This window comes from Gorilla gorilla, chromosome 5 (assembly GCF_029281585.2).
Source record: "Gorilla gorilla gorilla isolate KB3781 chromosome 5, NHGRI_mGorGor1-v2.1_pri, whole genome shotgun sequence".
Classification (NCBI taxonomy): domain Eukaryota; kingdom Metazoa; phylum Chordata; class Mammalia; order Primates; family Hominidae; genus Gorilla; species Gorilla gorilla.
In genome coordinates this window covers 184,583,716-184,601,680 of record NC_073229.2, presented here as the reverse complement: position 1 = coordinate 184,601,680, position 17,965 = coordinate 184,583,716, and the positions used below count along the sequence as shown (strand labels likewise).

Below are 17,965 nucleotides of genomic sequence, written 5' to 3'. Positions count from 1 at the left end.
AACTTAATGGTTCATGAATCAAGTAAGTGTATTTTGCTACACAGTAAAAAAAATTATTGATTTTACTATGTAAATATACTTACTATGTAAGTGTATTTTTTTACATAGTAAAAAAAATCATTATATTGATATAAAGCAATATAAACTCGATAAGGTAAAAGATAATGTGTACACTTTAACAGAGCATAGCTATTAAAAGCTGTAAGTCAGATTACAACCTAAATGAAGCCATTGCCTTTTCAATTATTCATACGGAGGAAGGTAGTTGTAGGTTTCGTATACCATTTCAGCCTGATTTATCATCTGATCCTGCTCTGAGCGATGGAGTCCTTTTGTTACAACAGTTTCCTAACTGGGGAGTCCCCTCTGGTGCCAGAGGCTTGATTCTTCTCTAAACAGCCCCCTCTTTTCAGAGAGTCTTTTCCTTCACGTGGACAACTAGGTAACAATTTTGCTTAAGAGATCATCAATAGGTACTTTTACTAACTATAGGTTTTGATAGCCTCCCTTTATTGTGCCTTACTGAGAAACGATTTGGTGCCTTTTCCTTTACTGAAAACCCAATCCAATTTGTATACTTTAATTTCTGCATCTTTGACTTGTTACTCAGAAATCCCGTCAAGATGAACAATATGACTGCTGTTATTGTCAACGCTGCACCCATCTACTCATCTGTGTCAAATGTGATGCCACCATGAAGGCTGCTTCACACCTCCTGGCTCTGCATTTGGCAAAATAATATCAGAATTAGTTAAGAAGAAAGCGTAAGCAGCAGTAATTAAAAGCTCTCGCCTTTAGGGCCCCTATGCAGCCAGTCTTTACCTTCCAACAATCCATCTACCACATGGAGTGTACAAATATGGTTGAAATCATACAGTTTGCACAAATGTATAACCCAGACTTCTTCTTCCTTAATATGTCATCAACATTTCTGTGTTATTTTATAAGCATTGTTTCCTCATCCCTGTAGTAGCTATTTCAAATGGCTACACCACATTTATTTAACCATATTCTCCCTCTATTATACATGCAAATAATTCACAGCTTTTCATTATTATACATTTTATGAATCATTTTTCTACTTGTGGGTCACTTAGGGTGACCAATTGTCCCAGTTTGTCTGGGACTCTCCTGGTTTTAATACTGAAAGTTCGTATCCCAGGAAACCCCTTCACTCCCAGCAAGTGGGGACAGCTGGTCAGCCTGGGAGAACCCCAGACGCAAGCAGAAGAAAGTGGGGCCGGCACGCTGCACAGTCATCAAGGAAAAACCCCACAGACAAAGGCGGGCTTGAAGGCAGCCTCTGTGCTGGGGGCAGGGACATGTCTAAGTAAGGTTTATGGGGCTGCCCCTTCAGGCGGACAAAAGATGGTGGCAGGGGATGCAAGACATGCAGGCGCTTGGAAACAGAGAAGCAGCATTCTGCGGAGTGTGGCCTGGGAGGATTAGGGACAGGGTCTATGCTCTGTCCTGTGGGGAGTGGGCAAGGATGGTGGTGGCTTGCTAGGACTCACCCCAGGCCACAGGAAAACCCCAACCCAGCCCCATCCAGCGTTCAGAGCCAGCTGCAGGTGGATCTGAGCTGGGCACACGTCTGCCAGGGGTGACAACCGGAGCCTGAGGTTTCACCCAGGAGGGCCCCGCTCTTGTGAACAGGCTGCCTGCACCTGGGAGAAGCTCTAGCCCCCAAGGAGGGGCACGGGGCCTGGACTCAGAGCTTCCTGCCTCACAGGCGTGCCGGTCACGTGGGACTCATGAGGCCTTCGCGATGGGATCTTCCTAGACAAGGGGTCACGACAGAAGCGAGACTAGGCCCAGCAGGGGGCGGCTGCGACCTCTGCTCCGCTTCCAGGTCACTTCCCTCACCTGGAACTCCCACCTGCTCTTCCAGCCCTTGTTCATCCCAGCTCCTGCTGGACCATCGCCCCCTTCCAGCCTCTTCTCGGACCTTCCACCTGGCTTAGGCTGAGACCCTCTCTTTCTGCCCCTCTGCAACACTGTGCGCATTGGGGCGCGATGCCCCGCGTCTGCCTGAAATAGCTGCCTGAGTCCCCGGGAGCCCAGCCCAGCCTCAGCTCTCGGCGGGCTCCGGGGCTGCCTGCACTCAATTAGAGACATCTCTGTCGGCCCAAAGGAGACCCTGGCAGGAACGAAGGATCCGTGGGTCCCTGGATGGGACGTTCTCGTGCACCCTCCTGGCTCCTTGGCCGCGGCCCAGCCCTGTTGGAGCTCTGAGCGCGCCGCTGCCGGCACCACCTGGAGCTCGGGCCTCCTGCAGCACTGCTCCCGGGGGCAGGCTTCCGCGCTGGTGCCGCCTGGGTCCCCTCCGGCGCCGGAGCGTGGGGGAACCCACAATGCCAGAAGGCTCATGCCCTGGACACAGTCTTCCTCCTCTCCCCCTCCGCACCGTCTGGCCCTCCCCCACCCGCTGGGGACCGGCCTCTCTGGACATCCCGCGGTGTCCCTCAGTCCCCTCCCTGTGGCTGCTCCCCAGAGAGTCTAATGCATGAAACAGCTCCCACGCCCTCGCTTCAGCCTCTGCTTCCCTGGAAACTCACATGGAGACACTACCATACCAAAGGAACCAAAAAGACAACGGGAAAGGGTGAAGGAAAAAGGAAAGCGTTTGGTTTCAGGCAGGCCTGCGCCTACCCATAAAACTGCCAGAGCAGAGTCCCGCAGAGGGTTTTGGACACGTCTGCTACCTTCTCTTCCTAACCAGGAAGCTGAAGTGCTCCTTGAAGACAGAAGCAATCCCTGAAATTCTGAACCTGGGAACACAGAAAAGCATTCTACAAACTGTGGATTGCCCAAAAGAAAATCTGGGGAATGCAACTACTAAATTTGGTGATTGAATTGTTGGATTAATACCAGGCTTTTCAGACGGAAACTGAGAGCCATCTTCCATGTGACGTGTTCTGAGGTCGCAGCATCCCTGGGTGACCCCTGAAATCTGTGCATTGTTCATCCCTGTTTTGCAGCCAGGTAACACCCACAGGTACACAGCTCGTGGGAAGGCTTGGGTCAACTGTCCTAAGGGGATCAAGGTATCTGCAGTATTAGCACACTTAGGATGTATTTAGCCTGCAAGTTACCAGTAACATGCCACAGGTTACTTTAAACGATGTTTCATTGTATTCTCAAGTTACCACACAGAAACTGACCTAGTATTAGAAGGGGAAAGCTCCCCAGACACACACATTTCTTCATGTGCTTAGTCGCCTTTTGGAGAGGTTTCTTCTCATGAAAACTATCTAGATCCTTTGTTGATTCCTCTGCAAGACTTGCTATCTTTTACTTGTTGATTTACAGAACTTCTTTTCCTATTCTAGAGATGTCAGTTAATTACTTGTTGGTTCAGACATTGCAATTTCTTTTCCAAGTCTCCTATCCTGCAGCTCCAGATTCTGGACAAATTATCTAATCTCTCTGTACCTTCCTTTCCTCCTCTAAAAAAAATCTACAAAAATGGCACATGCCTCATGAAGTGGGTAGGGATTAAGTGAGTTGAACACATGTCAAGTGTCTACAACAGTGTTGAGCACACAGTGAACATTATTGAAGCCTTTGGCTTCAATATGCATTGTACAATATGCATTGTATAACTCCCATAACGACCCTTATTAGAGTAGCATGGCTCTACTCAGTATCATTGTCATCACTTAATTAACTCTGCTGATGGTATCTGCCATGAGGCAGAAATCTGATATAATCTAGATAATCCATTTTTGGCTTATACTTTTCTTTAAAAAGTCTTTCCCTGACCTTGTCATGTTTCTCTCTATGTTCCTTTGTTAATATTACCTTTTACTTTGACATTTAAGTCTTCAATTCACCTTGAGTCCACCTTTGTACATGGTGATAGGCAGATTGATCATTCTCCATATCTGATGAGTCATTACTTTTCTCAACACCAGTTAGCCAACAATCCATCCTCTCCCCATGGAGTTATGAGGCCATCCTTATTGTATATGATGTTCCCCTGGGTGGAGTCAGTCTCCAAGTGCTCTGATCTTTTCATTGGTCCACTTGTCTGTTCTTGTTCCAATACCATGCTGTTCTGATTACTTTGGCTTGGAATTTCACTTTAATTTCTGGTAGAGGAAGCCCTCCTCTTACTCCCTACCCCTTCTTTTAGAATGATTTACCTGCTTCTGGGCCTTTATTCTTCCATATAAATATTAGAATGACTCCCTTGGCCTCTTCATTCCTCTAACTAATGACACATAGGAACATAGATCCCAGCTCCACGATCACTCTATATCTTGTCACCAACTCAATAATAGGTTAAGGTAAAAAGACTACATTGGTTGGGGCGGGGGGGAGTTAATAAATACAAATCATATATCAGCATTAACTTAAATGCTTTTGCAAAGGGAAATAGAGCATGGACCTTCCTGAGACTGGTTTAGGAAAGGTGGCCTTGAAATGCACTTCCTTGGATAATGCTTTCTGGGTCAGGACAGTACTTCAATTTGACTAATGCTGGACTTTAAAGCTTTTCTAGTAGTTGTTGTTTGTTTATGTTCTTAAGAGAAAGAGGTTTAATAAAGAGAAACTGAGAGAATGAAAAGGGAGATCAATATAGACTAATTCAAATAATTTGTACCTTGTATATATCCTTTTTTTAAGACAGAGTCTTGCTCTTGTTGCCCAGGCTGAAGTGCAACGGCGTGATTTTGGCTCACTGCAACCTCCACCTCCTGAGTTCAAGTGATTTTCCTGCCTCAGCCTCCCAGGTAGCTGGGATTACAGGAGCCTGCCATCACGGCTGGCTAATTTTTGTATTTTTAGTAGAGACGGGGTTTCACCATGTTGTCCAGGCTGGTCTCGAACTCCTGACCTCAGGTGATCCACCCACCTTGGCCTCCCGAAGTGCTGTGATTACAGGCATGAGCCACTGTGCCCGGCCGCTTGTATGTATCTTTTATACTTTGACAGGTTTTATGGTTTAAAAAAAGAAAAATCATTTAAGTGAAATGTCTATGAAAGTTTAGTAAGGAAAAATAATTGTATAGCATGCTATCAAATAAGAATTGAAAACTATTATAAAAAGAATACTATGATTATAAATATTTGAAAAGTATATGAAATATGTTTTTACTATTCTTCTAATAGTTGTAATAAGATAATGAGTTAAAGGTCATGCTGTACCAATGTGAAATCCAAAAAAGAAGTCATAATTCATCTTTCTTGGACTCTGTTTACAAATGTTATTACAGTTCTTTACAGAAAATCTTCACATATAAAAAAATCACTGTTCAAACATAGACTGTCTGTTGAAATGTAAAGTATATAGAATATAGGTCAACAGCTTCCATTGTGAATGCTTCTTGAACAAGGTTGAGTTTCAACCCTATCACCAATTTTCTGTTGTTTTTATCTCCTGGTTTTGTGATGTATCAAATCCATAAGTCTAGATTTAATTACAGCTTTCTATTGCTTCATAAAATAGCCTGTTTGATGTAGACCATTAATTAAACTGCAGGCTCTCCTTTTGGCCAAAAAATCCAGATGCTAAGATGTCTTTTTTGATATTTCCCTTTTTGCTGAACACCATAAGCTCTCTTTCCCTAATTTTAAATTTAGTATGATTGATTATTAAATGTACTATGTTTTCTGGTAATTAAGGAAGAAAACAAGTTTCTAAGCAGGAAAGGAGTATTGATAACTGTAAGAATAAATGGAGTATATTATAACATGGCTTTTTGTCCCCATTGGCTATTAAACCACTTTCGTAAATTAAGTTTTAGTGTCTATTCAATGTTATGAGAATTGGAATGCTCAATATATAAAGCACTTTAGCCCAAATTTACTTCAACCCTAACCTGAAGCTCAACATTCATAATTACTGCCCCACCACAACTGCTGTGTCTTCATTTCATAGATTTGGATTTGGGTTCAGGGAGTATTTTCTTTGAGGTCAGATTCTCACAGCAACACAAGCAAACTGTGATCTGATGTTTTCATTGCCTATAGGACCATTGCAACTGCCCACAAACAACATAAGGCAAATTTGCCTTATTGACTCAACTAGAATACAGGCATGAGCCAGATGGGTGCCTTTCTAACACAGCACCTTTGGGGCACTTTTGTTGTTCATATTTATTGAAGGATTTCCAGGCTCATGAGAAAACATGGGATGGAGTTCAAGCCCTGCAGCCCCACAGCTGAGTCTTCAGCCCTCACTGAGCTCTGGTCTAGTCCTGTCCTGGGATTGCTCGGTTTTAGGAAAGTCCAGGGCTCTGTCCCAGTGTCCCTCTGCTCAGACAGCAATTGGAAAGAAGTGTGGGGTTCTGAGTGAGTCTACATCCAGCAACCCCAGACTAGACCAGGCAAGGGGAGGACTTGGGCACCACAGTTAGTGACAAAGAGCAAGAAGGAGGGAACTGGCATGTGCCCAGGACCTTCCACACGCTCAGCGGTTCCTGCATGTTTCTCATTTGTCCCCAGAGCCACCCGGATGGGGGGATTTTTCACTCTGTATCACAACTGAATCCACGGGGGCTTGAGAAATCTTGCCAAATCAGGTAGCTCCGACCTCTACCCTGGGCCTTTCCCTAGTTTTCATTACTAAGCTCCAGTTTATATCAGCTCCAGAGAGTGGACCCCGGCCATGTCCTTAGTATTGGAATCTTGGTGCCCTGCCTAAAGCACGCTTCCCTCAGCCCTAGGGGCTTGCCATCTGCCTGAATTTCCAGGCCCAAGCTGCCTCTCTGAGTCAACTTCCTCAGTATCTGTTGTCAGCATCTATGATCATCACCAGCTACTTACATATCTCAGACAACAGGACAAGCACTTTGAATGCCTTATTTACCTAAGTCTCCCCCTAAAACCGGGAAATCTCAGGACTGGGCTAGTCCAGAGCTCAGAAACCCTCAAATTCAGCCATTTGCTTGCATCCACAAAACTAGGAAGTCTACATTCTTAGCCACCTATTTGCCTTAGCAATACACTACACTAAACCAGTTTGGATCTAAAATTTGATAATTTTTTCACAAAACTTTGCAACAATAAATTGTTATTATCTAATGATCTCTGGAGTTGATAAATAGAAAGACAATTTTATTTGGTTTTATAATGTATTCAACTTGGTTGGATTTAAAATAAAAATCATTATGTATGCTCTATTAGACACAGACTGGATAGGGAATTGTAGCAATCTTAGAAGGATGCTAGGAGCTGACAAGAGATGTGATAAATTTGTCACACAATTTCCCACTAACTGCCACACAGGAAGATCAAGAACCTCTGTGGAAAAGGTTCCTGGAACACTTTCTTACACTCTAATAACTTGGACATTTATTTATTTGATTTCTTTAAAGTTGATGCCAAATTAATCTGAATCAGTTTCAATCTAATTTTCTCCTCTACCCTGGGTAGTTAATGTTTTTAACTATCCAGGTGACTTCTCTATGGGTATTTTCTTTAAGATACTCATTTGTGAACAATTAAAGGGCATTCATTTCTCAACAGATATTTGCAGTGCATTGCTTTTTAAAACGTCATCAATATTAAATGTGCAGGCTGTTTTCACCACAACCACTTAATCCCCATAAATGTGCTACAAACAGTTTTTAGTATAGGAGCTCCTGGCACCTTGTCCCTTCAGTTTCTGTCTCAGAAGCATCAGCTTACGGCGTCCCTCCCCACTAGCCTGGAAACACACATGTTGTCTTTCATTTTGTGCTGTCGATTGCCCAAAGCTTCCCGTTGGCAGAAGTGTCATGAAATCAGAGCCATCCTGTGCGTATGCTGGGTGGACGCAGCAACTGGGAAAGGCTTCTGGGACGCTTTTCCACGTTGGGACCAGTGGTCTCTGTTAACACGGAAAGCCAAAGACTTGCTTATCACTTGGTTATCTCCATTGCTGGTGCCCTATAGCAATCCTATGACAGAGGTCACCTGCCCTCCCAGGACTGAATTTGAAAGCAGAATAGGTGCCTTTGCTTCTCAGGTCCAGGCTTGTGCCTACCCTTCCTCCATCCAGTGGTTTCCACTATACTCACAGTCAAGGACAGGTCCCCTTCTTGGACTCTACAGGGCACTAGAATCTAGAGCAGATGTTAAGGAAGGTGGGATGGATGCCTGCCCCAGAATTGTTTAAATTACATTTATTTATTCACCTTCTTCTAAGCCCCTAAACTTCACCCCTCACTAATTTTCTCTATTATCACACAAGTACCAGCCACAGAGTTATTTTGCTTTATTACCAACACGAAGAGAAGTAAGAGCATGGTAACCCTTAAAAAGCTGTTACTGATCTCACCCAGATAAAACAGTATTAGCCATGATTTGACAAGCTCAACAGTCATTTATCATTTTAAAAAGCTACACCAAAGACCATTAAAACTTTGCTTTTTCCTCACAGAATATAAATAAACATCCTTTCTTGGTTATGATTGAAGAGGGGGTGGGGAAAAAACCGAGGCAGAATGTTGGAAAGGTTTTATTTTGTTTTGGAAGGTAGGTGGTGTTTGCTCCCCACTCCATAGCTGTGAAGGGGACAGCGCTGCACCCTGGGAGCTGCTCAGCCCAGGCCCTTCAGTGCTCCTCCCTGCACCGGGCCTTGCACCTGTGCCCAGCTGCCCTGGAGCAGGCTCGGTTGATGACACAGACTACTGTGTGGTGCCAGGACAGCTGGGAAAAGTCTCTTCTGCACAATGGATGTCAGCACATTAAAATTATGGCCCCAAAGAGCCAGCAGTTCTATTCCTTCCTGTTCCTTTCATGTTCCAGGTCACACCCCCTACATTAGGATTCTGTGGATAGAGACCGCATGAGCAGATAGGAGTCAAGTGAAGTGGAGGCCTGTTTTCCTCCTGCTCCAGAGGTCTGCGGGGGGCCACGGCCGCCGATGATTGTTCACCCTGTGACTGATCACACCTCATGGATGCAAGGCAGAGGATGATGAAGGCGGAGGATGAGGCAAGGAATCAGCGTTAGGAGTCAACAGGAAGTAACACCATCGGTAGAGGGCCTGGGTTAATCTCTGAAAGCCAATTCCAGGGTTGGCCTAGCCATGGTCATAAAAAGCATTACACGTGCCAAGGAATCCCTTTCTCTTTCATTCATTAATTTAATCACAAATATTTGCCAAACACTGCATTAGGCTAGAAGGGCAGAGCGCCGGCCCTCCAGCACCTCAGAGTCTAATGAGGCAGTGAGCACAAGATGAGTAGAGGGAAGGCAGCTAGACAGATAAAGGAAGCCAAGCCCAGCCCTGGGTGGAGGCAGCAGTGGGGAAGGTGTGTCTGGAATAGGTGTGTGTAAAGGTACAAAATGGAACAGCCTCATGAGAAAAGACAAGTTTTTTGTTGTTGTTGTTGTTGTTTTGAGACAAGATTCTCTCACTGTCACCCAGGCTGGAGTGCAGTGGTGCCATCTCAGCTTACTGCAAGCTCCGCCTCCCAGGTTCACGCCATTCTCCTGCCTCAGCCTCCCCAGTAGCTGGGACTACAGGCAGCCGCCACCATGCCTGGCTAATTGTTTTTGTATTTTTTTTTTTAGTAGAGACGGGGTTTCACCGTGTTAGACAGGATGGTCTTGATCTCCTGACCTCGTGATCTGCCCACCTTGGCCTCCCGAAGTGCTGGGATTACAGGTGTGAGCCACCGTGCCCGGCCGAGGAAAGACAGGTATTTTGAGGAAAGGAAAGGAAACAGCGCACACAAGAGCCCAAGGGGAGGACAGCTGTGGCACATGTCCCAGGGTGACTGCCTGGAGAGTGGGAGCCCCGGGGGCCAAGAGAGGGAAAAGCCTCTATAGGCAGAGACATGGGGTGGAGGCACAGAGACCTTGTGTACCAGACCCAGGGGAGGATGCTCTTAGAGGCACCAGCCTCCATACCATTTTATCAGGTGCCCACAGCATTGTGACCTGTGCCCTACCAGGAAGCACACTAAGATGCTGTGTGAGTCAGAGCAGCCTAACAGGAAGAGCTGCAACAAGCAGTCTCCCAAGCCTCAGTTGTGTAACACAATAAAGCTTATTTCTTATTCGCAATCCCACATTCCTGTGCAGATGAATTGGCGTGGAGGGGAGGTGTGGGGCTCCTGCCCGCCTCGCATGCCTCCAGGAACGCATATCCTTCCGTGTAAGAGCTCCATCCTCTGGGGACTGCAGTAAGAGCTCCACCGTCCTCCGGGGACTGCAGGAGGAAGGTTGCTCCAGCTCCAGGCCTAGCAGTTCCACATTCACTTCCCCAACATCACTGACCAGGACTCAGACACGTGGCCTCTCTAGCTTCAAGGGAAGCTGGGAAATATGACCCACCTGTAGGGTCCAGTGGGAAAGTATCGGTATTCTCAGCCTTTAGAGCAAATTAGTGTCCGAGATATTTTATTTTATTTTTTAGAGACAGGGTCTTCCTCTGTCACCCAGGCTGGAATACGGCAGCACAGTTCGACCCCCTGGGTTCAGCCTCCTGAGTAGATAGGACTACAGGCATGCATCACCACACTCGGCCAATTTTTTAAAAATTTTAAAATATTTTTGTATAGTTGGAGTCTCACAATGCTGCCTAGGCTGGCCTCAGACTCCTGGGATTACAGGCATGAACCACCACACCTGGCCAAGGGTTTGACTATTTATATTTAAGGCAAATTTATCAGTGATTTATTATCCTAGACCAGGGATCAGCAAACTTACAGCTCCAGGGTCAAATCTGGCCCATAGCCTGTTCCTTCCCTCCCTCCTGACTCCCACCTGGCTTAAGGGTCTTTACGTGTTCACAGGAACCAACTGTTCTGAGCACCACCTATGACCAGGCACAATGGCAGGCACTTTGCATGCATATGTCAAGCCAATTGCTAAGGCAGGCATTCTTGTACCCATTCTAGTGCTGAGGAAACTGAGGCTCAGGCAGATGCTCGGTTGACTTGCCCTTCAAGTTAATAAATAGAGGAGCTGGGATTTAGGACAAGATTTATCTGACACCAAAGGACGTGTATTCTTTCCACTCTACTAAGATGCCAACGCGAAAAATAACCCGTGGGTCCAAAAGTACAGATATCTCTGCAACATCTGTTGGAGTCCCCTACCTTTGCCCAAAGCTCCTTTCTGAGGTTTACCAAGATTCCCAGAAAGTGTGGTTCACCTGTGGGCTTCCCCCGCTCCCCAGTTAATTCCAGGATTTTATTATCAGTTGCCCATCCCTGGAGAGCTCAAGCTCTCTGAAAATAAACAGCAGCATTTCATCTGATAAGATTTGGGATACCTGTCTGAGGATAAAGGGATAATGTTCCCCTCCGAGAGTCTCCAGGATGTGCTTGGTGGAACTGGCAATTCTCTCCCAGTCATTATATTCTCATCATGCTCCTCATTAAGAAACACCCAGCTCGTCTCTCTGTGTGGTCCATGGACCATCTGAAAGGGCCCTAGATGTTTGTGAAAAAGGAAAATTCCTGAACTCCAACCCTCGTCTTTTGATTCCAAACCCTGTGTGTGCGACCCAAGAATGCACACCAACCACTGCTCCTGAGGGCACAAAATAAATGGGTGCAGAGAAAATAATGAAGATGAGAGGGTGTGAGAATAGAACATCTTTTCCCTCATATTTTCCTCTTGGACTCCTCCTTGTACTCTGAGGCTGAGGTTAAGGTCAATGTACTTTCTGCCCTGGTTCACTCCTCTGTCCCATCAGAGGGTGGTACACTTTATCACACCCACAGCCACTGTCATCACATTATCTCTGCAATTTTCCCTGCCAAGCTTCACGCTGTTTTGAGAAAGACTCGTGTATCTTTGTATCCCCAGCCTAGCCCAGTGCCTAGAATAAAATAAATGCTAAATAAACTTCAGCTGAACCGATGTTGATAATCCAAAATATCAGCTGCCAGAGAGGAGCAGGAGATACTCTTGCACATTCTCATAATGAAGGTCCTTATTGTAAATATTTTCCTTGTTCTGAGGTCCAGAAAGCATTGCTGCATGAATCTGTTTGGCCATTCCGCTGCCTAGACCAAGAATCAGACACCTAGTGGGGTGGCTGTTCACTCATTAGAGTCCTGCTTTCACTCCATTAAAAATAAACTATTAGGCCGGGTGCAGTGGCTCACGCCTGTAATCCCAGCACTTTCGGAGGCCTAGGCGAGCAGATCGCCTGAGGTCAACCTGGCCAATATGCTGAAACCCTGTCTCTACTAAAAATACAAAAATTAGCCAGGCGCGGTGGCGGGTGCCTGTAATCCCAGCTACTCAGGAGGCTGAGGCAGGAGAATTGCTTGAACCCGGGGGCAAGGTTGCAGTGAGCTGAGATTGCACCACTGCTCTCCAGCCTGGGCGACACAGCGAGACTTTGTCAAAAAACAAAACAAAACAAAACAAAAACCTATTACACTATTAAAACACTTTTGTCATCAGCACAAAGGACTAGTTACTCTGAGGGACAAGGGCCAACATAAAATTTTTGTTGAATTGTTGATGTTTCAGAAAGTATGGGAAAGGCACGCTCTTCTAATAAAAACAAACAATGGATTCAGTTTTTATAGATTCAGCCAGGTAATCTAGAAGGGAAAAAGTGATTCCAAGTCAAAATGATCTGGAAAGGAAAAAAAAATGTGATTCAGTCTATTTTAAAAGGTGTTCTGAAGCCCTGCTCTGAGTGATAGCCTAGGGAGAAGCTCTTTTTTTTTCATCCATGCCATATTAGCAAGCATTGAAAAATCCTAACATCAATCTTGAAGACACTCCCTGGGCAGTGAATTTAAATATTTGGGACAGGGGGTCAGACTCGCTTCTCTGCGTTACATTGTATTTTATTCTGCCCAATATCTGACAACAAGATAAGGCCGAGATTCGGACATTAGAAAAGTCTCCACTGAGGAAGTTCAATGTGGGTGATAAATCCACTGCCTTGCCTTGAGCAGGAGACACAAATCAGGAGCTGGCCATAAAGGGATGTGCACTTGGCATTGATTTCTGACTTAGTGTCTTAGAACTATCTCAAGTTGTAAGATGCGAAGGTGGTGTATGAGATTTAAATGACCATTTTGCAACTTTCACATCAGGAGGCTAGAGAACCATTCCCACCAAGTGAAAGCACAGCCTTCCCATCTGCCAGTCTGGCTGACTGTGGATCCTGACACCATAAAATGAAACAAAGTAGCCCATTGGAGGACCATGATAGTAAGAAAATAAATACAAAGTTTCAACGAGGTTTCTGCAGGTTATAAAGTGTGAGAGATCTGAGTACTATGTTTCATGGACTTGCTTGAAGGATTTTGAGCACTTTACGGAGGAAAGTGGACTGACTTACAATCAAGGCCCCCGGATTTGAATCTAATTTGGCTACATAAATGGCGTGGGACCCTGGAAGGTCCTCAGGTCTCTCTTCTATAAAGCCAGGACAATGATACCCCTCCCATCATGGTGCAAGGATGAAGTATTATAGCTATATGGAGGCATTCTGGAGTCTGGTCATCCCGCCCACTTTGTAAACTCTCCCAATTCACCCCTTTGCATGATTTGTATCTTAGGCTTCAAGTTTATAAAAATACACTGGATATATAATGTTAGCTGAAGATGGAACTACAGTTCCTTTCATCAGACAGAATTTGAAAGAAAAAAATTAGTTGAACCAAAGACAGCAAAATATTAGCTATGCAGAATTCAGAGAGTGGCTGACTTGTTTTGGATAGTTGAACTTTATGAATAGATGGGGGTTTTCCTCTTAAGAAACCAAACATGAAAAACAAACCAAAAGAAGCACAAAACTATTTGGAATTTAAAAAGAGGCTGGGCGCGGTGGCTCACACCTGTAATCCCAGCACTTTGGGAGGCCAAGGCGGGCGGATCACGAGGTCAGGAGATCGAGACCATCCTGGCTAACACAGTGAAACCCCGTCTCTACTAAAAATACAAAAAATTAGCCGGGCATGGTGGCAGTCGCCTGTAGTCCCAGCTACTCGGGAGGCTGAGGCAGGAGAATGGCAGGAACCTGGGAGGCGGAGCTTGCAGTAAGCCGAGATCACACCACTGCACTCCAGCCTGGGCGACAGAGAGAGACTCCGTCTCAAATAAAACAAAACAAAACAAAACAAAAGAGAAAAGAATCTCTCCAATATATTTCAAAAACTTTTTTGGGGCTTTAAAGGGTACATTCCTAATATTCTACTTTCTTAAAGACTTTTTAATCATTGTTCTGGGCACACCAAACAGTAACCAGGTGGTGACCCTGATGGCATTTGGAGCATTGTAACGGGCTGAATCCAATGGCTAATTTTACAGATGAAAAAAAACAAGCCCAGAGAGGGCGAGTAACTCACTCAAGCCATACAGCCAGCTGGACACCGAGCCAGCCCCTGACCCTCCACCATTCCACACCGCATTTTAGGAGCCACTGATCTTCATAAAATCACCTTATTGTAACCCCAGGATGCTAGTAACTCTGCAACCCCAGAATGCTTCCAAAGTATCTGTCGGAGCATTAAATTACAGATTTTTATGTCTGTCTTCTTTGATGTCCATGGATCATACTCACTCATGCAAACCTCGCTTGAGCACCTGTTGAGGCTCGTTTTATTCTTCATCTTTAAATGTCTTCAAAAATCAGCTGTCTGCCCTCCATGTGGGTCCTCTGGTTCACTTGGGAAGTAAGCACTAGGCAGCGCTGCTGAGTGGAGTGGAAGAAGCCACCTAACAGATGGGACTCACAGAGATAATGCCCTCTCTCATCCAAGTCCATGCCCTGTCCTTTCAACGGTGAAATCTCTAACAAGACCATCACCAATTATAAAGCAGTCCCCAGCCTTACCATGGTTTAAGTAGAAATTAAAGATCCCAACACACATATGTATTGCCTGGCTCTCTTGCCAGGGGGTTTTATCCTGAGATCACTCAGGATAGAGCCACTCAGTGTGTGAACACACTTGCATGTGGCATTATAGAAACACCCTGAACACACATACACATTGCCTGGCTGTCCTGCCAGGGGGTTTTATCCCTGGAGCACTTAGCATAGAGCCATCCACTGTGCGAACACACTAGCACATGGCGTTATAAAACATGTACAATGGCAACCACCGACACTCCCAACTGCAGCGAGATAAGCTCACCAGACCAACAGCAACAGCGGCAGAAAGGGCGCTCCTACCTCCTAATCCAGTGTTTTCCCCACTATTCAAGTAGGTGATTTTTTAAAGTTTATTACAAAAAAAAGACAAACCTCTTTTCCTAATGTACCTGATCACATTCAATCTTTTTTTAAAATTAACTTAAGCTGTGATTGTAGACAAAGCTCAGGAAAACTGCTCATCTCTGCAACCCATGCTCAATTGAGGCCGTTTCTGAGTTCCGATTATCACAAAGTGACTCTGCTCTATATCTGGACCTCACAGAGAGGCAATCTTCCATTTCAGCAAGGATGCAGAAACAGATTACTGAGGGCAAGGGTGAAGGAAGCTCCCCTAACTTCCAAATGCACTGACTGCCCAAAATGTGGGGATCGCCCCCGCCCACCCGCCGGCAGCAGCCCCCGCCTGTAAATGGGTTGCGGCTTTGCGTTGGAAGGCTGTGGTCCTCTCGCTATGTTCCTAAAATTTGTTACCAGAAAAAAAAAAACTAAAATTTATCCAATACTTCAGTTTTCCCAACTTATCTCAGATGTTGCTCTTTGCCCCAAAGCAATTTTACCAAAACCATTCCCCCGGAAAGCCTCGACCTTTGTCCCCTTGCATTTTGAGTAACCATTTGGGCAACTGGAAAAAAGCTGCCGCTGCCTTCAAACGTTGGTTCGCCCTTTCCTTTGACCCTGGAGACCACAAGCGAATCCAGAACTGCCAACGTCGCTCACCCCAGAGACTGAAGTTCCCTATCGCGCACCTAACCATAATTTCCAATGACGGCGCCCGCACATCTCAAAGATAAGGAACGCGGTGCTGGGTCTTTGACTCCTGAGCAGGCGTGCGCCAGGCGTTTACAACTCGGCTTCGATGAAAGTTTTTGTTCACACCCGAAACCAAAGTATCTGTGCATTAACTCACGGGCTCAGGCAAATAACGAAAGGCTTTTCCCAGCATTTACGACGCGGCACTTCCAAGGGTGCGCTGAATCCTGTCTGTCCCCAGAGGTAGCCGACCGGTCCCCGTCTCCACCGACCTCCCCTGGCGGCCAGCGTCTCACACGCGGCTTGTCCGCCTGGGAGCCAGCATCGTCCTCTCCCGCCGGCTTCCAAAGGGCCGGGGCGCCCTTACCTCGCTGACGATGGTGGAGTGGGCCTGGGCGTAGCGCCAGCCGCCGCGGCACGGCACAAGGGGCGCCGAACGGTTGGGGAAGGCGGCGAGTGGGTCCGCGCAGCTGAGAGCGCTAGTGGCGGAGGCGCTGTCGTTGGCCGCCTCCAGGAGGTAGCGCTGGCAGCGGCCGCGGCGCTCGGGGGGCTCTGGGCCGCGGGAGGCGGGCGCCGTGCGGTTCCACTCCTCCTCCGGGCTCCAGCCGCAGCGCTCGGCCAGCGCCGCGGCACTTGGCCCGCGGCACCAGTAGTGGTCGGGCTGCGTGCCCAGGAAGACCACGCCGACGAAGAGGAAGGCGAAGGTGACGCCCGTCAGGCACAGCAGCAAAAACACGCGCCTCTGGAAGCGCCCGAACTCGCCCGCCCGCTGCAGCGCCTCGTCGAAGGAGGGCATGGTGCGCCCGCCGCCCGCAGCCCGCAGCCCGCGCCTCGGAGTGACCCGCGGACCCAGCCGGCGGCCTCTCTTTACTCCGCCGCCTCCCCCGCGCCACCCGCCTCACTCGCCCTGGCGCTGTGCCGGCCACAGCCGCTCCTCCTGCCCCCCGCGGCCCCCGCCTCTCTTCCCCGGGCGCCCGCAGCAGCCCCGGGCCACAGGTCGCGGGAGGGACGGCCGCGAGCAGGGCGCACCCGGCCGGGGTGGGCGCGCGGTGGGGCTCGGGCGGCGCGGCCTGACTACGCGCCAGGGACCCGGCCGGGACCGCGAGTGACGGGCGCAGCCTCCGGCCTGGCGCGGAGCTCCTTTTGGTCCCTGCCAGCAGCCTGCTCTGCAGTCAGCCCCAGGTCGGGCTCCAGAAGAAGAAAGTTCCAGGGTCACCCGACCACTCCCGGAACTTCTGGGACCCGATCTCTCAGCGGCCCGGAGTGCAGCCCGGGGACTAAGGACGCGCGCGCCCAGGGTCCGGTGCCTGTGCCCGGGAGAGCCCCCTCCAGCCCTTGGCCCTTGAGCGTGCGGAGGCCTCCTGCGCCCATGTGGGGCAGGGCAGGGCAGGGCAGGGCAGGGCAGGGCTGCCCGTTCCCAGCACAGCGCTGGCCATCGCCCTCGACCCATCGAGAGCTACAACTTGGGATTTGATCACCCAACTTTCCCCAGAGGGCAGCCGGGCAACCCACACAGGCGAAGGGGCTTGCTCAGCGTCCAGGAGGTTTGGGGTGAGAAGGGATCGCCTCAAGGCCAGGCCTGATGCAGACCTCCTTCGCCAGGGCCTTCCCACCCACCTTCGGTCTGAACGCCAGGGAAGGGTGTTGGTGGTTGGTTTGAATCCTGGTTTTTCCGCTTGCTTATGGCGCCTGCCAATTCGGCAGAGCACGATCAGAACTTCCCGCCCAGGCTGCCCAGGCTGCTGGGTCCATGCTAGGACGCCTTCCCTGGGCTGGGTCGCGGTCCCCCCACGCCCCCACGTTATCGGCCCACGTTCTGCCTTTAGCTCACTTTTCTCCAAGGCCTAGGGAGGACTTGCGGTTCCTCCTCCGGAACAAGGAGTTTGAAGCCAGGCTGCTTGGACTCAAACTGGCCTCATGTCCTCACCAGCAGTTTCAACTGTCCGCTGGACCCCAGACTCAGTCTGTCCCCCTCCAACCCAGCTCCCCTTTCCTGCCCTGCCTTTCGGTGCAACCATGTCCTGGGCCCAGACTCAGAACCTCAGTATGACGGGGACACCACTCACTCCTCAGGCCTGTACTCTTAGGTCATCTCGGCTTGGAACCCCTTTTGCCAATGTTGGAGCTCAGAAAACAATA

The 17,965-nt window shown here is 48.0% G+C and overlaps 1 protein-coding gene across 1 annotated transcript in view; it reads right to left on the bottom strand.

Annotated features, from left to right (window-relative positions):
• The window catches only part of SLC22A3 (solute carrier family 22 member 3), a 103,134-nt gene extending 86,423 nt beyond the window's left edge, over window positions 1–16,711 (bottom strand). The window contains exon 1 of the mRNA XM_019029930.4: window positions 16,194–16,711. Coding sequence (XP_018885475.1) covers window positions 16,194–16,622 — 429 coding nt within the window. The 5' untranslated portion in view covers window positions 16,623–16,711. The remainder of the gene's footprint in view (window positions 1–16,193) is intronic.
• Between the last annotated feature and the right edge of the window lie 1,254 nt (window positions 16,712–17,965).